At 53.2% G+C, this 21969-nt stretch overlaps 1 protein-coding gene across 6 annotated transcripts; it reads right to left on the reverse strand.

Annotated features, from left to right (window-relative positions):
- Window positions 1-1684: 1684 nt before the first annotated feature.
- Window positions 1685-21854, reverse strand: Fxyd7 (FXYD domain containing ion transport regulator 7). 6 transcript variants are annotated; one of them, XM_050119015.1, is made up of 9 exons: window positions 12441-12611; window positions 11726-11786; window positions 10475-10543; window positions 9528-9590; window positions 8466-8573; window positions 6269-6346; window positions 5029-5058; window positions 4858-4932; window positions 1685-2010 (listed from the first exon to the last, which is right to left on the reverse strand). In XM_050119015.1, exons 2-9 carry the CDS (start codon window positions 11784-11786, stop codon window positions 1961-1963), a joined length of 534 nt encoding a protein of 177 aa, XP_049974972.1. In that variant the 5' UTR covers window positions 12441-12611; the 3' UTR covers window positions 1685-1960. The 6 variants fall into 6 exon arrangements, with proteins under 6 accessions (XP_049974972.1, XP_049974968.1, XP_049974971.1 ...); XM_050119011.1 differs by lacking the exon at window positions 12441-12611 and adding an exon at window positions 11899-12366; XM_050119014.1 differs by lacking the exon at window positions 12441-12611 and adding an exon at window positions 11903-12082.
- Window positions 21855-21969: the final 115 nt, after the last annotated feature.

Genomic DNA, 21969 nt, shown 5'->3' on the forward strand with positions numbered 1-21969 from the left:
AGATATGTTTACACTGACATGTCACTCTGAGTCTTCCAAGGCTGCTTCAACTGTGAGGAAATAGCTCCCAGCAGTTGCTCCTGCTCTGATAAGGTGGTCAGTGTCAGTAAAGAGTTTGCAGCCCCCTCTCTTCAGACAGAGACCATCTATCTCCCTCTGTCTTCCGGAATGCCCCAGAACACCGAAACCCGTGGGTGTTCAGGTCCCTTATATGAATGATGTAGTCTCTGTACATAGCCCCTCCATACACCCAGAGCCTCTCTAGGTCGGTGTCCATGGAGACCAGAGGCATCTCATCCCTCTGGAGCTCGGGTTAGAGATGGAGACACCCAACATGGACTTCTTGGAATCGAACTGGAATCCCCTGCAAAAGGATTCCATTTTCTAACTGTTCTTAACTGATGAACCAGATCACCAACCCTTTTTATTTCAGGTGTGTGTGTGTGTGTGTGTGTGTTTGTGTGTGTGTGCAGGGACTACAGAGGCCAGAAGAGGGGGTCAAATTCTCTAGCAGCTAGTGTTACAACCAGTTGTGACTGGTGCCAGAAATCAGTATGTACTCTTAAAAACTGAGCCACCTTCCCAGCCCCTTCATCTTATTTTTTGAGACGGGATCTTCTTACTGAACCCAGGCTTCCTCCCTGCCTCCTGTAGACTAGCTTCCACCTCCTCCCCAGTGTTGGGCCTACAGGTGTGAGCTGCTACAACTGACTTTTTTGTTTGTTTGTTTTTCGAAAATAGGGTTTCTCTGTGTAACCCTGGCTGTCCTGGAACTCGCTCTAGACCAGGTTGTTCTCACACTCACAGAGATCTGCCTGCCTCTGCCTCTCCAGTGATGGGATTAAAGGCATACGCCACCATGCCAGGCTCACACATGGCTTCTTATGTGGGTGCTGGGGATCCAAATACAGGTGCTGCAAGCACTCTCTCACCTACTGGGCCATCTACCCGGTGTGATTTATTATATGAAACACTCTGGCATTTTCTCTTATATTATTTAGTTTTATTTGTTTTTGCCTGTCAGTGAGACAGGGTCTCACTATGTAGCTCTAGCTAGCCTAGAACTTGCTTTGCAGACCAGGTTGAATCTGAACTCACAGAGATTCTCTTGCCTCTGCCTCCCACCAGCTCTGGGATTACAGGTGCACACCACTGACACCCCACAACACCGTGAGCCTGAAAGGACCAGCCTGGCTGGTTTTGACAGAGCGCTCCTCTTAGGTAGAGTCCAAGGATCCCCAGGAAATGTCTGCCAGAGCCCACCCCTCCTCCACTGTTTACTCCTACCCTCTGCTCAGAGCCTATCCGACAGCCCCACAGCCTCCCTGGTGGGCATGGCCTAAGCAATGTCCTAAGGCCCCTCATGTGGTAGGAGACAAAGCTTGGGGATGCAGCATACTTATGCATGAGGTATCCTGAGGGGCAGAGGGACAGGGTTCCCCAGTTCATCCTTATTTGTGCTCTGACTGATAGCCAGGTATGCTGGTCCTAACCCAAGTTCTGAAAGTGGGCTGGACCAGGGTCCTGCCTCACCCCCAAGGACCCTGGCCATATCCTCCTTCCCTGCACATGCCAGGTTTTCCCTGTGGAGCGTGTGGCACCCTTGCCTACACCCAAGGACTCCGAGCCCAGGCCAGACTCTTCCTCCCACGTCTGTGTTACAAACTCACAGAAGACAGAGACCTTGGAAGAAAAACCACTTGGATTTATCTGAACAGATTAGATAGGGGGCAGGGCAGGGCAGGGCAGGGTATGCCTGGGGAGCCAGGCACCCTGGGGGGGGGCAGGGGGGGAAGCCACCAGTCTAAGGCCTGGCTCCCTCCAGTGGCCTCTTCCTTCGAGAATCATTTTGTGTTGGCCACTCTGTAGGCTCTTGGGGCAGAGGGAGGCGGCAGCGGGTGGTGAGCTGCTGTGGCGTGGAGGCTCCAGCTGGGCTGCCCATCGGGGTGTCAGTCCCCACTCACCTGTGGCGATTCAGGCATACTCGGGACAGCTGTCTACACTTCCCACCTGGAAGAAAAGAGACCAGTTCTCCCATGAGCTGGAAGCTATTGATTATCGCATGCACTCTGGGAAGCACCTGGGGGACAGGTAGGCCAGTCTTGGCCCACAGGAAGCTCCCAGTCCACTTCATAAACATGAGAAGGGGGCCCGGTGAGCTGGCTCAGCCAGTAAAGGTGCTTGCTGCTGAGCCAGCCGGCCTGAGCTCTATTCCTGGAACCTGTGTGGTAGGAAGAGAAAACCAGAGGCGGAGGAGATGGCTCAGCGCTCAAGAGCACAGGCTGCTCTTCAGGACGTCCTGAGTTCAATTCCTAGCACCCACGTGGAGGCTCACAGCCATCAATACCTGTGGTCCCCTGGGATCCGATGCCCTCTTCTGGTGTGCAGACTTACATACAGACAAAATGCCCATATACATAAAAAAAAAAAAAAAAACTTTGTAGTTTTTTGCTTGTTTTGTTTTTAGATAGGTTTTTCCTCTGTAGCCCTGGCTGTCCTGAAATTCGCTCTGTAGACCAGGCTGGCCTCAAACTCAGAGATCCACCTGCCTGTGCCTCCCGAGTGCTGGGATTAAAGGAGTGTGCCACCACCTGATTAATCTTCGTTTTAAGAGAGAGAAAGAGAAAACTAACTTGTGAAAGTTGCCCTCTGATCTCTGTATGTGTACTACATGCACACACACACACACACACACACACACACACACACACACACACACTGAAGTAAATAAATGCAGGCAGGAGTGGAAGGGCCTGGGCAAAGGCCCTGGGCTAGAAGGGCAGAGATGAGTTCAAAGAATAGGAGAGAGGCTGGGACCTGGATCAGAGTCAGCTGGGCATGGGGGAGCGATTTTAAGAAGCCCCAGGCACATGGGAATACAGCAGCCCACCTGCCTCTGGCCTCCTGTCCTGCCCTCCCTGCCTGCATCACCATGGCCTCGCCTCACTGTTACCTCAGTGCCCAGCTCTGTTCTGCCCCTGGACCTCTGCAGACGCTGCTCCTACTACTCAGAGAGGCTTTGTCACCTGGTCCTCAGGACAACCTGATTTCACCCCCACCTCTTGCTTCACCGACAGGGGTTCATCCAAGGCTCCACCAAGCTCTGAAGCCCCCAGAGCAAGCCAGCCTTGTCAAGGCCTTGCGCCAAGTGTCAAGTGGTTTGGTCGGTCCCTCCAAACGCTCCTCTTAGAGCTGGGTCCTCAGTACTCGGTCTGGGAGGCAGGGTATGGGCACCCAGGAAGTTATAGGTTTAATCTCTGTCAGTTAATCCTCAGGAGAAGGAGTTGTGGTCTCCTCCCTGTTCTCTCACTTCCTGTCTTGTCATGTGACCTCTTCTGCTACCCACCCTCCCCCACCAGAGGTGGACATGGAGTCCTCCATCACTCTCCACTTTATTTTCTTTGAAGGCGGAGTGTTTTGCTGAACCTGGCACACACCGATTCAGCTAGGCTGCTTGGCTCTTGCTCTTCAGCAAGGGGTGGGGGTGTCACGGACACATGCTGCTTCCCCTGAGGGGGGGGGCTGGGCATCTGAATTCAGGTTCTCATGAGCACTTCACCCACTGATTAGCTCCCAGGCCTCGTGGGTCCCTTCTTAAGTTATAAAGTAGAATAAGCACTACCACACATCGCTCCCAGTATTTGGTTACAGCAGAGCTTCCAGCGATGAATAAAGTCGGGGGAGGGGGCGGGGCGGAAGCGAGGCTGGGGGAGGGGTGGGGATGCGGTTTAGGTGGTACAAAGCTTGCTCAGCACACTCAAGTGATGGGTTTGATTCCCAGTGGGGCATTAACCAAGTGTGCCTATAAGCCTATAATCTAAGCACTTGGGAGGTGGAGGCAGGAGGATCAGAAGTTCGTTAGCCACTTCGCTTTTTGGGGGAGAGGATCCAAGTTTGTTTCCCAGTACCCATACCCATATAGGGAGGTTTACATCTCCTGCAACTCCAGCTCTAGGGGATCCAACACTCTCTTTTGACTGCCATGGGCATCGGCATTTACACACGCACACACGCACACAGACACACACCTATACACATAATTTTTGTTTGTTTGTTTGTTTGTTTGTTTGTTTTTCGAGACAGGGTTTCGCTGTAGCTATCAAGCCTGTCCTGGAAGTAGCTAATATAGACCAGGCTGGCCTCGAACTCACAGAGATCCGCCTGCCTCTGCCTCCCAAGTGCTGGGATTAAAGGCGTGCACCACCACCGCCCAGTTTACACATAACTTGAAAACAACAATAAACGCCCCCCCCCTTTTTAAAAAAAAAAACTATGTTCAAGGCCATTTTTGCTATGTAGAAAGATCAAAGCTAGCCTGGGCTACATGAGACCCTGTCTCAAAAAACAAACAAAAACAAAAACTGCTGAGCTGCGTGGCACACACACCTATCTCAACCCTCAGGAGGCTAAGGCGAGTTTGTGAGATTGAGGCCAGCCTGGGCAGCACAGTGAGATCCTGTTCAAAAAGAAAAAAGTAAAGTCTGTTTTCTCATCTCCCAAACGAAGCCGGCCCTTGGCTTGCAGTGAAGCAGAATGTGGTGGACATAGCCGCCAGCTGAGTCTGCTTGTCTTCTCTGTGTCCCCTTGCCTCTCTCAACCGGACACCATGAAAAGCCCAGAAAGACTAAGATGGTAAGGGGAAGCGACCAGCGCCCTGGGAACAGCGCCCCCTGCTGACTCAGTCCCATTGCAACCCAAAGAACGGGCCCCGTGGTGCTTGAGAGGAGCTGAGTCACAGCTGTGGGGGACCTGAGTTTGCACAGCCTCTCCCAAGGTGGTTTTAAGACCCTGACCCTCAACCTCCAGAGCACCCCGCCCCGAGTCCCGGTGCCCCGTCTGCCCAGGCCCCACTCTCACTGGTGAGGATGATAATGCCGGTGATGAACAGTACTGCTGCCACCAGGAGTCCCCGCTTCCTGAGAGTGAAATCATCTGTGGAGACAGAAGTGGACGAGTCAGGTCAGGAGGTCTTTGTCCCTCCTCCCCTTATCTCCAGTGGTATGCGCTTTGGAGTAGGGGGCTACTTACCATAGTAGAAGGGGTTGTTCTCATCCGAGGCTAGAGGGAACAGACAAATGTGAGTCAGAGCTGGGCGAGGACACCCGAGACTCAGGCTCTAAGGCCTTAGAACGAAAGTGGAAATCCTCCCTGTGGACGTGCCATGTGGCTCCCATGATCCTTCGCCACTCACTCTGCCTCACTATTGGCATCCGCTGGCCTTCCTGCTCTTGAGTCCAAGCAGACCATCCCACACCTTAGGTCCTTTATAGGAACAGCCTTCCCCTAGACACCCGCAAGGCGTCTCTGACACTTCCTGCACCAGGAAGCCTTCCTCGGTGCTGTGTATGAGACGCTCTGTTTTTCTTGATAACAGATGAAAACTTACCCGATATATAAGAACCCCAATTATTTTTTTTTAAAAATATCTATTTACTTATTATATTATGTGAATAGCATTCCTTCCACGTGTGCCTGTAAGCCAGAAGGGGGCGCCAGGTCTCATTATAAATGGCTGTAAGCCACCATGTGGTTGCTGGGAATTGAACTCAGGACCTCTGGAAGAGCAGTCAGTGCTCTTAACCTCTGAGCCATCTCTCCAGCCCAAGAACCCCAATTATTATATGCTGTCCTCTCCCACTAACGTGTCAGCTTCAAGGGGGGGGTCTCGCTATATAGCCCAGGCTGTCGTGGAACTTGCTGTGGAATCCAGGCTGGCCTCAAACTTGCAGGCATCTTTCTCCCCTGCTCTCCAGGTAAAGATTACAGGGCTGCACCACCATGCCCAGTAACAGCAGAGATATCTGTCTGTCTTGTTGGTGGCTGCCTGGCACACACATGACTCTGAGATGAATACACAGGTGAATGGGTGACCTGGGCATATGGCTTCTATGTCTTCCGTTGGGGGTTGGTAGACAGGAAGTGGAGATCAGGAGGGGAAGAATCAAGACTACCAAATGGAGTCCTTGCTGGTCCACGAGTGATCTTAGGTGTGTGAGCCAGTCTCTAGAGGCTAGAAGAGCCACCCAGCTACACCCAGCCTGAACTTCAATTTTCAGAATTCAGAGCTCAGAAAGCAGCCACCCAAACGTGCTGAGGTGGTGACCTGGCTTGTTCAGCCATTTAGGCACACGCTGCCATCTGTCCGGTCAGACATCACCGCCTTCCTGCCCTCTGTCAGCCTCCTCTGGGGCATGAGCCCTTCAGACTTCCCCACACAGAGCAGAAACTAAAGGACACCTGTGAATGGTCATGGCAAGGAGGTACTAACCGTGTGAATTGGAAAAGTAGAACCTCACTTCATCTTTGGTTGGGCTTGGAGACCCCATCCCAGGGGGTGCTGTTGTACCTTCGGGTGATAGGCAGAAAAAAACGGTTAGAAGACAAGGCAGGAAGGGCCGCAGGGGCAGAGACAGGAGTGTGGATGTAATAACAGGGCTACATCTGTGCATCTGGGGGACGGCGCCCAGGCACCTTCCACCGACACTCTGGCAACAAGCATCTGCTGGCACCCGGAGGCAGGACCAGCTGCTCAGCCCCAAGCGTACCCCTCTCCTTGAACGCCAGTCATAACCCAAGCGCAGAAGTCAGGATTTTATGGACTTGGTCCCCACTGTCCTGGAGACATACTTATTGAAAATATTGTGAGCATTCCCTCTGATTTGGGACTAAAAATAGCAGGGCATTCTCTTTTTAATATTAATTTAATTAAAAAATTTGGAGACAGTGATGTGGGAGTGTCATATATCAATCTGTTGATTTCATTGGTTAATTAAATAAAGAAACTGCTTGCCCTGATAGGTTAAAACATAGGTGGGAGGAGTAAACAGGAGGAAGAGGAAGTGAGGTATGACTCCTCAGACAGACGCGAGATAGCTCTGCTCTCAGAGACACACGCGATGAAGCTCTGACTCAGGATGGACGTAGGCTAGGATCTTCCCGGTAAGCGCACCTTGGGGTGCTTACACACATTATTAGAAATGGGCTGGTCCAGGTGCGAGAGTTAGCTGAGAAGAGGCTAGATATAATGGGCAAGCAGTGTTTAAAAGAATACAATTTGTGTGTTGTTATTTCGGGCATAAGCTAGCCAGGCGGCCAGGGTGCTGGAGACGAAGCCCCGCCGCTCCTATTTCAACAAGACAGGGTCCTCCATGCTGGCCTCATGCTCTCTCTTCCACCTCTGTCTCCCGAGTTCTGACATCACGTGAGGATTAGGGGGTCATCTCCGGCCTCAGTCTCAGCTTGGGGGGGGGACCTGCCAGTCTAGAGGAAACTACTTCCTGATTCCCGGCTGGGTGAACTTTTCCAGCCTCAAGGTAGGGGAAACAAGGCCCCCATTGACCAACCAGAATGGCCCACTTTTCAGGCTTCCGTTGGATCAAACAAGGACATGTGATCTCAACCAGGCGAATAGGAGTCCATTCCAGGCTTATGGGTTAAGTGTCTCCTAGCTGCCCAAGTATGGGACATCTTTGCCACCAAGAAGGAAAGAGAATGTTGACAGCAGAGACCCAGGGGTAGCAATTCAGACACTGACAGTTCCTGGTCCAGCTGTGCCTGATGCTTTATCTTCAGATTTTACAGAATTGAGCCAATAACATCTTTTTTAAGAGAGATATTTTGCAACTGAAAAGATTCTGCTGTAACAGAAAAAAAAGACTCAAAGGAAACCCACAACTCCATTTCTCAGCGCCAACCAGCCCAGAAATAGGGAACCAGACAGCCAGTCAGCTCGTCTATTGCACAGAGTTGCTTGCTACAGAATGGCTTCTCAAGGATCTGAGAAGGTCTTCCACACAGAGGCATTGCACTTTAATTCTGGACAGCTTCACATACACTCACACTTTCATACACAAACTCACACACGGAGAGACACACTCTCACACGCATACACTCATGCACAGACACACTCATACACACACATGCACTCACCCCCCTCTCTCACACACATGCACACACTCATGCACAGACACACTCATATACACACACATGGACTCACCCCCTCTCTCATACATACAGGCATACACTCATGCAGACACCCTCACACATACATGCACAGATACACTCAAACACATGCATGCACTCACCCCCTCACACACACACACACACACACACTCATGCACAGACACACTCATACACACACACGGACTCATTCCCTCTCTCTCACACATACAGGCACACACTCATGCACAGACACCCTCACACATACACACATGCACACACATGCACAGACACACTCAAACACATGCATGCACTCACCCCCTCTCACACACACGCACACACTCATGCACAGACACACTCATACACATGCATGAACTCACATCCCCCCCCCCCCCACACACACACACAGAGCTTATTAGCAATTCCCCAGGCAGGCACTTTAAGAAAGGCACTCGGGGGGAATGCTGACCCAGAACGGAGGAAATTAAACAAAACCTAGAGGCTGCTGCTGTCAGCCAAGGCTCTACCTTTCTCTCTGCTCATGTGTGTCCCTGGCTTTGTCGCCAGATTCATGGTGTCCATTCCTGTTGGGTGCTGGATCTCGGTTTTGGCCGCTGTCTGGCTTTGCGTGGTTTCTACTCCAGTGAGAAGACAAGGACAGAAGTGAGGGGACGAGATGGCCACAGAACTGCCGAGCGGGGCTCCCCCCACATTGTAGTACACACAGTCTAAAATACCAGGTCTTCCTTTATTTTGATGGAGTGGGGACCCTTTGACCACTGCAGGATAGTGAAATGTGTGTCCATATTACTACCAGGACAACTGTTCTTTAAAAACAAAACCATGTAGCCCAGGCTGACTTTAAGTTTTTGTCCTCTTGCTGCAACTTTCTGTGTGCTGGCATAAAACAATTTATACTTAATTTTGGGGGGGATACTAAGAATTGAACTCAGAGCCTCGTACATGACTGGCATGCTATCACACCGCCCCTCACTGGGGGATTCTAGGCAGGGGCTCTACCACTGAGTCACACCCCCAGCCCCACACTGGGGGATTCTAGGCAGGGGCTCTACCACTGAGCCAACTCCAGCCCCTCACTGGGGGATTCTAGGCAGGGGCTCTACCACTGAGCCATGTCTCCAGCATCATTAATTGTTAACTGAAGAAATGATAAAGAACACTCTAAATTATGTTATACTCCAAGAAAAAGTACAATAATTACTTGAAAAACAACTTTTAGGGAGATACAGAGCTGAGTGGAAGCCACGGCAGAGCAGGCACTGGGAGTGTCTGTAAAGTGCAAGTGTTCAACTTTGAAAATGGGTCAATTTAAAAAAATTATTTTGTTTTTAAGTCAATGGAATCAGATGCCAAATAGGCACAGGGAGCTTGTCATGCCAGCACTCCAGAGGCTGAGGAAGGAGGATTGCCCTGAGTTCAAGGCCTAACTGGGCTACAAGGCAGTGGTTTCGGGACAAGATAAACATGGAGTGGAGCTGGCAAGGGTCCAGAGCTGTGGTGGCTGGTGAGCAAGGAAACTTCAGATGTCAGAGGAGGGGGTGCATCGTGGGCCCTCTCACCTCACTCACCATCAGTTTCCCAGATCGGAATGGGAGGGGTAGGCTGGACTTCTGGGTTGGTTTCATCTGGAACTGAGGTTAAAAACAGGGTCAGAGAGAGAAGTGGGAAGGGAGCAGCAGAAAGTTTCCTCAGGTGGAGACTGAAGTGTTTCCATAGCAACTCCATCTTTTTTTTTTCAATGCATGTATGCGTGCGGGGGGGGGGGGCAGAGGCAATCTCCACTGTCTTTCTGTGAGAGCCACCCACCTTCTTTAAGACAGGCTTTCTCATTGGCTCGGAACTCACCAGGTAAGTTAGGCTGGCAAGCCCTAGGATCCATCTGCCCCTACCTGTCCACCTTGGGATTTGTAGGCATTATGCCTGGCCTTTCACATGCATTCTGGGGATTGAACTTGGGTCCTTATGTCTGTGAGGCGAGCCTTTCACTGGACTGCCTTCAGCTCCATTGTGAGGTGATGAGAAGAATTCAGGGCCTTTGATAAGCACTCAAACATGATGCCCAAGTCTCCCCTGCCTCCAGACCATGAGTGAGACTCAGAAGCCCTTCCCAGAAAAGAGGGTTTGACTCAGTTTCCCAAAGCTCCCTGACCACCAACCAGAATCAGCTGCTCTAGTAAGAGGCCTCGGGCTGGGCACTCAGGAGGTGGGCCGTGCTGGGAGCATCCTCTTCCTGGGATACAAATGCCCCTCCGCCCCCTGCCAGCGTTAGATTCTTTTAGATGAGAAGCTGACTAAGGATGGACTCAAAACAGAGGACCCAGGAGCAAGAGTTGGTTGTTAGGTCCCCGACCATAGCATTTAAGCTACTTCAGGCCATGCCTGAAGCTCAATCCCTGACTTTTTCTTTTTTTTAAATCTTTTTCAGTTACATGACTGTAAATTTCCCTGTTTGGTCCAAGTATGTGGCGTCGTTACCCGCAGTGAGAATTTTACAGACCTGTATCACTTTCCTTACCTGGGACTGGAGTATTGACGGAAGTCTGGTCCATCGCAGAACCTAGTGTGGCCTTTGCTGGAGTCTGCCCTGGGGAACCAAGGCTGAACCGTCAGAAGGGGCCTCATACTCCCCCCCTGGACCACCGTGCCTGACCTTATGAAGTCTCCTGGAAGATCTGAAGGTCCTGACTCCCAGGGAAAACAGCCTTGCTGGGTGACTCCATGATCCTAAGAATGCATCAAGCCTGGCTATCCGTGCAGGATAGCCTCGTGGAGAGGCCCAGTGGTAGAGCCAGCCAGGTCCATCCATGGCTTCAGATTCTGCTCCCAGCCACCTCCTCCTTGCTGTGTGTCCCGAACCACTGAAGCCCCCCCTCTTTGCCTCATCTGAAAAGTGTGTGATATTAACTGATTATGGCCCCTGCCCTGTAGGCAGCTCCTCACCTAGATCCTGTCACCTCCCACTGGAGTGCCCAGAAGCCTCTCTCTGACCTCCTGTAGCCAGAAGGAACCTGTGAGGACACCCAAGTCAGGACAGATCCTGAAGGCTCAGAGCCCAGGTCAGCTGCACCTCACTCTAGGAAAAGCCAAAATGTTTACCTGGACCCCAAGTTCTGCTTCCAGCCCCACCACCTCTTCTCATTGACTTCACCGCAACCCAGCCTGCCACTGCGTCTCATACTCCCACAGGCAGCTCCTGCCCCTTCCAGTATCCCCACACTTGCTCACTGAGCGTCAGCTTCCCATCCATACAATGATCATGTCACCATGTAGAATGGATCTAACTAAGCATAAGTGAGCTAAGGCGCCAGACACATTGGCAAGTGCCACCTGGCCTGTTCCTTTTGACAAGAGCTTTCCAGGTGAGGCTCAGGGTCTCCTACTCTGTCCAGTAGCCCCACCTGGACCCCTTTGCCTGACTATTGTGTCAGAAAACCCCCACAGTTCTGCTTTCCTGGGAGCCTGGGGTTTCCTGGCTGCCGAGGAGAAAACTGACACCAATCTGCCAGCCAAGTCAAACTCAACAAGTCCTTCTCAGAGGTGAAAGGGAGGGCACTCAGCAAGGCAGGCTCCAGCCAGACTCTCTGGAAACAGGCACCAGAGGTGTGAAGTGTCTGAAGAGGGTTCAACCTAGAGCCCGCCTCACCACCCCCACTTCCTGGTGCCAGCTCACTGCGGGCCAGGGGCATGAGAAGATGAAACTGAGCATTTAGTCTTCAGTTACCCCTACCTAGCTGCCCACTGAGGCTGGGGGTGGGGGCCGTCTTACCTCTGCTGGGCAGAATCAGGGCGACAAAGGTGAGCAGACACAAACAACAGGACGGTGACATCTGTGGGTGAGTGGAGGCGAAGGAGAGTGAGGCATGGTCCCTCGGCAGCCTCAACCCTTCCGTGGAGCAGCCCGGCTCCCCCTCACACCCGGCCTCAAGGACCCTCTGATACCTGCCTCTGGGAAGGGATGCTTTCTAGAGCCCCAAGCCACCATCCCCTTCTTCCAAAAGATGATCCCCAAAGAAAACCAGAAGCGTCAGCTGAGCCTGGTCTCCTGACACCCCTGAGGCCGAGAAGCCGCTCCCTGCTCCTGCAGCTGGAGCTCAGCCTCCTCGCCGGTGGTTCCCTGGCAAAGGAAGCCAGGGGCCCCGCTGTGTCTGCTCCCTCGGGGACAGGAGCCCAGAGCAGTGGGGCCCGGAGGGGAAGAGGAAGGGTGACTAATGCAAGGCTGCACTCAGAGGAAAAAGTGAGCTGGTGTCCGGCTGCCTTGCAGGCTCCACCGCACCCATGCTGAGAATATCTCTGAGGGACCGGTCTGCCCGGGACCAAGACTCCGCTCTGGGGAGACTGAGGCAGGAGGTGTGCCCACAGAGGAACCAGGGTGAATGCGAGGCAAAGAGGCATCGAGGCTCCCCCTCCACCAAGACCCCTAAGCTGTTTCCCACCTGCATGCGTGGCCCTCAGCAATAGGGTAGAGCAAAGAAAGGACTTACGTCGGCGCCCAGGGTCTCTAGCCTGGAGAGTGAGAGTCCCGCGTGGGAGCTGCCTCGGGGCGGAGGGTGTGGCCAGGGGCGCGGGCAAGGGCGGGCGGGGACCAGAGCAGCTCAGTCATTTCCTCTCCGGCTTCCAGGCCCCACAGGCAGGGGTGGGAGCAGGAGCGGTGGAGGGTGATGGGGGACTGAGGGCGGTGGCCTCCACTGGAGGGTCTGGGGGGACACAGATGGGGACAAGGGTAAAGAGAAGGGAAGGCCCCTTGGGAAGGTCTGGAGGAAAGGATGTGGTGAGAAGAGGAGGCTCTTGAGGAGGAGAAGGAGGAAAAGAAGAGGAGGAAGGAAGAAACAGCACAACCACCTCAGCCTCCCACCCAGTCTTGGGTGCCCACAGATGACAACACACAGACAGAACGGGGAAAAACGAATGCACATTTATTAAGCTTAACACGTGGACCCTGAGGGGACAGCCGGGAAGGTCCTGGAGAAGACCAGGAAATGCAGGAGGAAGGGAAATGAGGACCCCAGGGAACTGGGGACAGACTCCTGGATCCCAGGAGCTGGAGGCCTGAGTCTCTGAGTCTGGGGAGCAAATGGGCTCTTTGGGGGATCGTCGTTGCCAAGGCCTGGGGAAGGACAGCGGGGTGCAGTGGCTCCTGCCTTGGGGTGGGTGTGGCGGCTCATTGGGGGCATACTCCCCGGCGCCAGGCTGGGTCCCCACCGCCTTCGTCCCGGGCTCCTGTGCTCCGGGCAGGGACAGCAGTGGAGATCTGCAGAAGGTCCTACACGCCGCCACCTCCAGGCGCTGGGAACAGAAGAGAATTTACGTTAGTGACCCAAGTGAGGGAAAGAACCAGAGTCTAGGGATGGTCTCTCTCTGGCTAGGCTTGGGGAATCCACATATCTTCCCATTCCCTGATATCTGGTCACTATGGGGACATCTTCATTGATGCTGTCTGCTCCATCCCGGGCCACAGAGTAAGGGAACCTTGCTGTGGTTAACACCTAAGGCTAACCTGGGTATTCCTGGGGGCTTAAAATCTCCTTGGCAGAAAGAGGCCTCACCTCACGCTACACCCACAAGCTCCTTTTATACATAGGCTCTGGAGAACCCGTACATCTAGCAGGCATCCGCCAGGCCTCCACTTCCCTTCCAAGACAGGCCATCTTTGTTCTCCTGCCTAAGCTAAGGCTGGGCCAAACTCCTGCCCCAGCACCACAGAGACACTGCTGATGTTCCTAACTCTCATTAGGAAGACATGAAACCAGATCTAATTTCTCCCCCAGCCTCCCCCGTGTAACGTGTAACCTAACTCCTCAGAGCACCGCCCTTTGTCCGGAGATGATGGGAAGCTAGCCTAGTGGCTTACACCTGCAACCCCAGCACTTGGGAGGCTGAGGCAGGAGGACTGCTATAAGTTTGAGGTTGGCCTGGGCTACACAGTGAGTTCTTGGATAGCCAGGGCTAAGTAGACATTGTAAGAGGTGGAGAGTCCTGCCTCTGATATTTTGTTACTCTTCTAAAGTCCTTATAAAGGAGGTAATTCTACTAACAAACACCCCAAAGCCTCCCTCTGAACTGCTCACAGTCTGCAGCCTCCCTTCCCCTCCCCGCTCCGCAGCCACCCCATCACCTTCCAGCCCATCTTTATCATCTTCCTGTCCCCTGCACTGACTCGCCATGCCCTCCTCTCCTCTCCTGCACACCGGCTTCCTCTTCCCTCACTTCCTTCCAGGTGGAATCTATTTTGCTTCTTCTTGTTTTTGAGACACAGTCTCGTGTAGCCCAGGCTGCCCTCTAGCCTTCTCTATTACTGGGAATGGCCTCAAAGTCCTCCTGATTCTCCTGGACAGGTGCTGCGCCCAGTTGAGGCAGTGCTTGGCATTAGACCCAGGGCCTCACGCATGGAGGCCAGCATCCCCAGCAGCATGTCCTTCCAAACCTCATCTTTTATGTTGTTGTCGTTTGGGTGTTGCTGTTGTTTGTTTTGTTTTTACGAGGCAGGGTCTCACTCCGCAGCCCTGGCTGGCCTGGGATTCATAGAGATGCACCCTCTTTGCTCCCCACCCAAGCACTGGGATTAAAGGTATACACCACCATTCTTGCTTTCCCTCCATCTTTAAATCTGTATTCCTTTTTTTTTTCTTTTGGTTTTTTTTGAGACAGGGTTTCTCCATGTAGCTATGGAGCCTGTCCTGGAACTCACTCCATAGACCAGGCTGGCCTTGAACTCACAGAGATCCACCTGTCTCTGCTTCCTGAGGGTTGGGATTGAAGGCCTGTGCCACCACTGCCAGGCTAAATCTGTATCCCGTGCTTCTTCTGATTGCCTTTACTCAGAAGCCCAGTCTCTCTTCCTTCGCTCTCCTCTCTCTCCCGCCCTTCCTCTTCCCACGGGCTCACTGGAAGGTAGAGGTGCCTGTGTGGCTTTCCCAGGCACTAGCTGGATGCTTCCATTCTCGTAGACTTCCCCAGCTCCACCCCACCCACCAAGTTTTCTGACTCCTGCATTTTCTTGGGACCTCCTTGAGATATTGCTGGAATCCCCCCTCTGCAGCTTTGTCCCGCGAAGGACCTAGAATCAGCTGCAGCCTGGTGGGCCCTTGGCTCTGGTCCTCCCAGGTAGCCGTCTAAGGACCCTGCTAGTGTCCTCCAAAGCCATGCTCACCTGAGGAGGGCAGTTCCGACTTACAGGACTTGCATGTTGGGCTGTGGAGAGAGAGGAGAGGGAAGTTTAGCAAGGTGGCTAGGCTCCCTGGGCCCTATGTTAGGGGTCTCCATCCCAGTTCCCCAGGCTGCCCCACCTCTCAGACCTGGAGTCAGCCTTCCTGCACTTCACCTTCTTGCCTGTTAGGAAAGAAATAGCAGGGAACAATGCGGGTAGGGTAGGAAGGTCTGGGCAGGGCAAGCAGAGGACCTTCACAGGTAAGGATGGGGAGGGTGGGGCCAGCAGGGAACCCTCAAAGGTTGAAGAGAGGAACTTTTGCACATGGGGATAGGGTGGGGGTGGGCAGGAGAGCCTCTAAGGTGGGGACACACGCCACAAGTGGGGAGCACTTACTGAGGATGATGATGATACCCAGCACGAACATGATAGTGGCCAGGGTCATCCCCACAGTCTGCACGGTGGCATAGTCTAAGGGAGACAGGGGTACGTACCTCAGGGCACGGCAGCTCTCAGCCCAGCCTGGGGCTCAGGTCAGTGGCCCAACAGGACAGGAAAGCTGCCAGCTGAGCCCACCAACTCCACCAGGGACTGGGGAGGACCCAAATTACCTGAGCTACCTAAGACCTTTGTGTTTCTCTACCCTCCACCCTCATTCCCAATGCTGCTCTTCTGGATTCTCACACTAGATACTCAGCTCCGTCAGCTGCCCCTTCTTGGGTCCTCATCTTGTTCCTGTCCTGCATAGTCAGGGCCTAGACTATCCCAGCAGACCTCTCTGTGATCTTGCTGCCCTGCCTCCACTCTCCCTCCCGCAGCAACAAGAACCTTATTACTCCCAGTCAGACCAGGGGCCAGCAGAGGCCTCCCAAATGCCTCACCCCCAGTTTTCCAATCAAAAACCAATGTAAGGCAAGATTCAAACCTCAGAGTCGTCTTATGACTCTTCCCAAGATGCTTCTCTGATTATTTCAGGGCATGAGCCCATAGTCCTGGTCCTAACCCATGGAGATGTTGAGTACTAATTGTTACTGAGGCAGGCAGCAGCCTCGCCTGACTAACACAGTTCATTTAGCACTGATGTAGATGACTTAGCCCTGATTCTACTCAGGATTCGCCGCCCCCCATATTCTCATCAGTCCTCTGCTTAGCTGTATAAACCCCCTAATCCTAGAGCATGCCAGCCATCCTGCCTCAGGACCTTTGCACCACCTTGCCTCCTCTACCTGAAGGCTCCATGCACTTGACTTCCTCATCAACCTGTGGGTTTACTTGAAATGTCCCATTTAAAAGCCTCGTGGTCTCATGAGGTCCCAGCCCCTCTTTGAATTTCTTTCATAAGAATTTATTCCTTGGAGACCGGGTCTCACTGTATAGTGCAGACTGATCTCAAACTCACCGTCCCCCTGCCTCAACCTCCTGAATGCTGGGAAGAATTGTTCTTGTCTGGTATACATGTGTGGTGAGTAGGTGAGCAGGAGGCTGCCAGGGCCCCATGGTGTCTCCAGAGCCAGGTACGGGGCCTAGCAACCACCCAGGGCACACAGGCTTCTCAGGGAGGGGACAGGGGAGCACCTGCTGTGTACCCCTTGCGTCCGCCCTTCAGCGGCTGGCTCCGATGCTGTGATCAAGCATTCAGCAACCAACAAAAATTGCTAACAGAAACAAAGCCACACACAAATCCCCAAGTCACGGCAGGGTGTGGTGTGGCTGCTCCTGCTGGGGACTCAGGGAGAGCCTCCTAGGGAGCAGTCAATATCTGATCCGAGGCCAGCAAGGAGAGGAGCCTTAGCTCACTGTGTGGGGGAGGGGGAAGGGGCCATGTTCCTGGCAGAAGAAACAGTAAGTCCAAAGGCCCTGAGGTTGCTAGTAAGGACCTTGGCCTATGAGGGAGTCTGTATTCATGAGTAAAGATGGAGGGGCTCAGGAGACAAAATGGGGGGAATTCAGGCTAGATCTCTGATCTGCCAGAGCCAGGGCTTCAGTGTCTTACGGATGAGAGAAAGGTGTTATTATGGCAACTCTTCCCATGGTCCTCATAAGTGGGAACCATACTGCACCTATAAGTGCATACTGGACTTTAGGAGAGTCCAGAGAGGCAAAGTTGCTTGCCCTCGGCCACACAGCTAGAAGTGGGTAAATTAAGACTCAAACCTCAGCGCTCTTCACAAGTGGCCCCTCTGCTTATTTCAGCCCACGAGCCCATAATCCAGGGAGGCGCTGAGTATTATTTGCTATTGAGGCAGGCAGCAGCCTCCTTCAACTGATGGAGTTCGTCTAGCACTGATACAAGGATTCCTTTGCCCTTTCCAGGTCTCTTCCTAGTCTCCAAACAGGCAGCCTTAGGTGGGTGCTTGCTGACCCCAGTTAATCTCTATCCTGAACCCAAGAGAAAACAGGCTTTACAAGGCTCACAGTCCCCATTGGGGGCTGGACGGGTAGGAGACCACCTCCCTTCCCTCAACCTGGCTCTGCCCTCCACAGACCCCTTCAGTGAGCCATAGCCACGTGACCACACAGCTGATGGCCCATGTCCTGCAGTCCCCGCTGAAGCTTCCCAGCACAAGATCCAACACTCACCATAGTAAAATGGATCTGGTTCATCAGGAACTGTGGGGAAGAAGACAGAGAAGAGGGGGAGACATGTTTCAGTGCTGGCTTGCTGGACATCTTTGAGGACTAAGATGGGCAAGCTGTTTCTTTATGGGACTTGGAGTAGGAAGCCCCTCGATTGTGGATGATACCGCCTCTCAGTAGACACATGGGATGCTCTCCAGACCCAGTCACTCTATCAGTGCCACACCCTGTACAGTGTACCACCTGCCCAGCTGTGCATGACAGTTCTGGTCCTAGACCCCTCAGTTATTCTGTGAAACACACACGCATGTGCACACACATGCACACACACATACATATACGCACATGCACACGTACATGCACACACATGCATACACGCATATATATGCACACACTTGCACTCATGGACAGTCATACATGCATGCATACACATGCACACACACGTGCACACGCTGAGCCCACCAGAGCCCAGTCCCACAAGAGGACCACCAGATGGATGCATTGGCTTTCCTTGAGGACTCCCTCAACCCTCCCAGTCATCCCAGGGTCCCTGAGGTTGTGAGGCTGCCCCCTGCAGGGCTCTCCCATTGGCTTAGGCTGTCACCAAAGCCCATATGGGCAACCTGTGCTGCTGACATATCTGTCACCTAAGATACCAGCAGTTTGGAGAGTTGAGATCAATCTTGTGGTAACTTTGTGCTCTTCTGTAAATGGATCTTTCCCACCACGTGAAACAGAAGGCCCTTAGGTCTCGGAGGTTGGGTTCCTCCAACCTCAGATAGTGCACACACGTGTGTGTGCATGTGTGTGCCTTTTTCAGTCTCTCGCATTTGCCCTAATCCCCTTTCAGGAGGCTAGGAGAGGCAGGCATAGTGGTCCACACCCATACCCCAGCACATGGAAGAATGAGACAGGATAGAGACATCAAAGGCAGCCTGGGCTACAAGAAGACCCTGCCAGGTAGAGAGGGAGCTCAGACATCCTTCCAGTGTAAGATGTCCACCCTGGACAGTCATGGTAGCATACACCTTTAATCCCAACACTCGGGAGGCAGAGGAAGGTGGATCTCTCTCTGAAAGTCTAAGGCCAACCTGGTCTACATAGTGAGTTCCAGACCAGCTGAGGCCACATCGTGAAACCCTGTCTGTAAAGCTTAAATTAAAAGCTGTCCACCCTATAGTTGTCAGCCTCTCCCTGCAACTCTCACCACACTCTGCCCCGACTCCAGCAAATTCTGCAGCTTTTGAAAGAGGGGCGGTGATGGCACTGGTATTTCTCTCCCCTTTCTGGGTTCTCCTGGAACTGGGAAGGGCTGTGTCTTCAAAGCCGACCAATGAATACTCAAGATGACGAGTGCTTTAGTTGACTCTGGGGTGTGGAGACCTCCTGCCTCTGTCTACATGTCCACAAGTTAGCAATGCTTCCTAGTGGCCTTCCTCCACTGAGACTTTTGGGACTGTGTGTTACCAGTACTACCTGGAGCCTAAAACTGACCGATAGAGCTGGTTTATCTGGTGTATCCTTCCCGGGTCTCTGTTCCCCCTCTAAAGAAGTCCTGGCTTGGTGCCTACGTATCTTTAGCATTTGTCAACTGAATTGTTGTTTGGGAAATGTGGTTTAGTTTTGCCTTTTTTGGACAGGATCTCACTATGTAGTACAGGATGGTCCTAAGCTCATATTCCTCATGCTTCTGCCTTCAGGATGCTGAGATGTCCAGCATGCACCACCACACCTGCCTCCTATCTTTCAGGGCAATAGAAAAAACAAATAGTACAAATTTTCCATTTGTGGTGGTGACAAAAAGAAATAAAGCCCACTGACGTTTGTTTTTTAAGAAGTTAATTCTCTGAAGGAAAAAATCTTAAATAAACAGCAATAGAAGGAACTTTCTAATAGGGCAAAAGTCGGATGCATACAGCTGGGACCACTGGGCTGCATTTTAGCTTCACCACAGATTGGGCAGATTGGTCTCTGCAGTTCAGTCTGGTTTCAAGAAGTTTTCTGGAATTAATGAATGAGTAAATGAGTGCTGAGAGGACCTCCGAGCCTGCAGGTGATTGCATCAAAGGCTGAGGATCTTTCCATCTCCTAGTTTCTCATACATCCCTTCTCCAGGTGCCTGCCTATCCCAACATCTTCCTGGGCTCCTCCAAAGATCCCCTGCAGTCCCTGACCACGGCAGTTCCAGTCTTCAGGGTGTGGTTGGGTTAAGGGTGGAGCCAAGAGGCAGGAGAAGCGATGTTCACTACTCTTGGCCAGTTGCCAGGGAGAGATCAAGAAGGAGGTGGTTGCTATGGTAACCAGGGCATCTTGCGAGGTGATTGGGGTCCTGGCACTTTAGTCTGGGTGGGGTTCTGTGTGAGGTCTGGTGGCTGGGTCAATCTTACCTCCCCCCTTTACTTTACCCCTGCAGACCTGGCTTCTGGCCAAGCTGAGTGTCTTTGCTCCCAAAAATAGGGACCTAGACCCAGGTGTGCCCACATCGCCGCCGTTCTGCACATCCCTGATTCTCCCTCTTGTTCTCTGGCAAGAACCGCATCTCCCTTCCCTCCCTCAACAATTCATTAATTTGTTTCCGTAAGCTGCCTGCGAAGAATGCACCGGAGCTTTTCCTCCCCCGGGGTTTCCCAAGTCCTGCGGTCCCCTATCAGGCTGTGATAGGGAGAAGGGGATTGGCGAGGCATCTGCCCTCCCACCTCTACCCGTCTGCTGCCATCGATCCTGCTAACCACCACCTCTGCGAAAAAGAAACCCTGGGCTCCTGCCAGACCTGCTGGCTCAATCCTGCCCACCTCTCCCTGGGGTGGCTCCCAGACTCTGCAGCCCCTCACCCCCTCCCTGCCCGGAATTCTGCAGCTAGGGTTCTGCACAGAAGCCAGCCTCCAACCCACCCTCTGCCTGCTGGGAAAGAGGTTAGGGAAGGTGCCATGAGAGTGGAATTGGGGTTCCCTCTACCGCTAGGAGCTCCGCGGCACCCCGGATACTCTGCCTTACCCCCAGTCGGGTTCAGGCATCCTAACACTAGCTCCTCTGCAGGGAGAGATCAGGAAGCCACGGAGCCGGAGAATGTTTAAGCCGGTGCTCGCAGATCTGGGTTAATGGGTGCTAAGAGCAAATTCAGTGCGACTGAATGTGGGGAGACAAGTGTGTCTCCAAGATGAAGCCAAAGTACATGTGGGCTGGGAAGGGGGGGTCCCCGACATTCATTTCCCACCCTGCGCGCGTTCACTGCAGTGCAGCAGCCCCACCCGTTCCCCCTCCCTCCATACTTGTCTATATTCCTCTGTCTCAGTGTCTCTACGTCTGAAAATTGGCCTCTCTTCCTTTCTGTCTGTCTCTCTATCTCTCTGTCTCCTCCCAACTCTGCATCTCTGAGACTGTCACCTGGGTTTTTGTGCCTCTGGCTGTCCTGTTTCTCTTGGTCTCTATCTCTTTCAAGCTTTCTTAGCTCATCTCTTACCACACCACTACCACCCTCTTCCCCCTTCAACAGTCCCTCTGGTCCTTTAGCATTTGCCTGTCAGGGAGTTCAGGAAATATTTACACTATACTAGGCAGTCATGGGATAATGACCCCTTTAACTGGCCCACCTCAGGGTGCCAAAGTCTTCCAGAACCTCTCTGGCTGCAGGCAGGATCCATCAGCTCCCACCCTTAAATTCCCATCTCTTCCCTTTAGCTTCCACCGCTGTGCTGGACCAGGCACCCGGTTGCCATAGCAACCTGTCCGAGCATCCTTTCTCTTGGGACTGTCACTCTCTAATCATAGGTCCTGTACAGGGTGTCCAAGAAACCCCAAGAGGCGTCAAGGAATGTGCTCTTGGGCTTCTGCCCATGATAGGGGCAGACATTTCCCCTTCCTCTTCCTTTCAGTATGGGATTAACCCCACATCCTGTCCCCCCTAAGCTTTTAGATCCAGGGTCCCCCCACCTCCATCCTAGCACCCATTCCCTCGGCGACGCTCACCTTTTGTGGGGCTCTGTGTTGGGGTGGCCATGCTGAGCCGGAGCAGGGGGCTGCTGAATGCTGAGGCAGCGAAGGCGCGGCTGCAGCAGCTGGAAGCAGGACAGACTGATGTGGGGGGGTAAGGTGGGGGAGCCCTGGTAGGGCGGGGGGCCTGTAGCCAATGGGGGCCCAGAGAGCCCGCCCCCGTCCAGGCCATCCCCCCGCCCCCGCCCCCGCCCACTTCTGACGTCCCCGCCCCTTTCCCAAGGGTGGGGGCGCCCCCTGCCGGGGCCAAGGGGGCTCGGGGTTTTCGCACGAGAGGCACTGAGATCAACCAAGCGCTA

This window comes from Alexandromys fortis, unplaced genomic scaffold, assembly GCF_014885135.2.
Source record: "Alexandromys fortis isolate MF-2015 unplaced genomic scaffold, M_Fortis_MF-2015_v1.1 scaffold_140, whole genome shotgun sequence".
Classification (NCBI taxonomy): Eukaryota; Metazoa; Chordata; class Mammalia; order Rodentia; family Cricetidae; genus Alexandromys; species Alexandromys fortis.

What these genes read in the sequence shown, in the direction of transcription:
- Fxyd7 (XM_050119011.1), bottom strand. Translation starts at nt 12,351, where the DNA reads ATGCCTCTTTGCCTCGCATTCACCCTGGTTCCTCTGTGGGCACACCTC. An exon ending in GCATCCCTTCCCAGAGGCAG is followed by an intron (nt 11,787 to 11,898) that starts GTATCAGAGGGT and finishes ACTCACCCACAG; the next exon opens with ATGTCACCGTCCTGTTGTTT. An exon ending in GAACAACCCCTTCTACTATG is followed by an intron (nt 4,933 to 5,028) that starts GTAAGTAGCCCC and finishes CTGTCTCCACAG; the next exon opens with ATGATTTCACTCTCAGGAAG.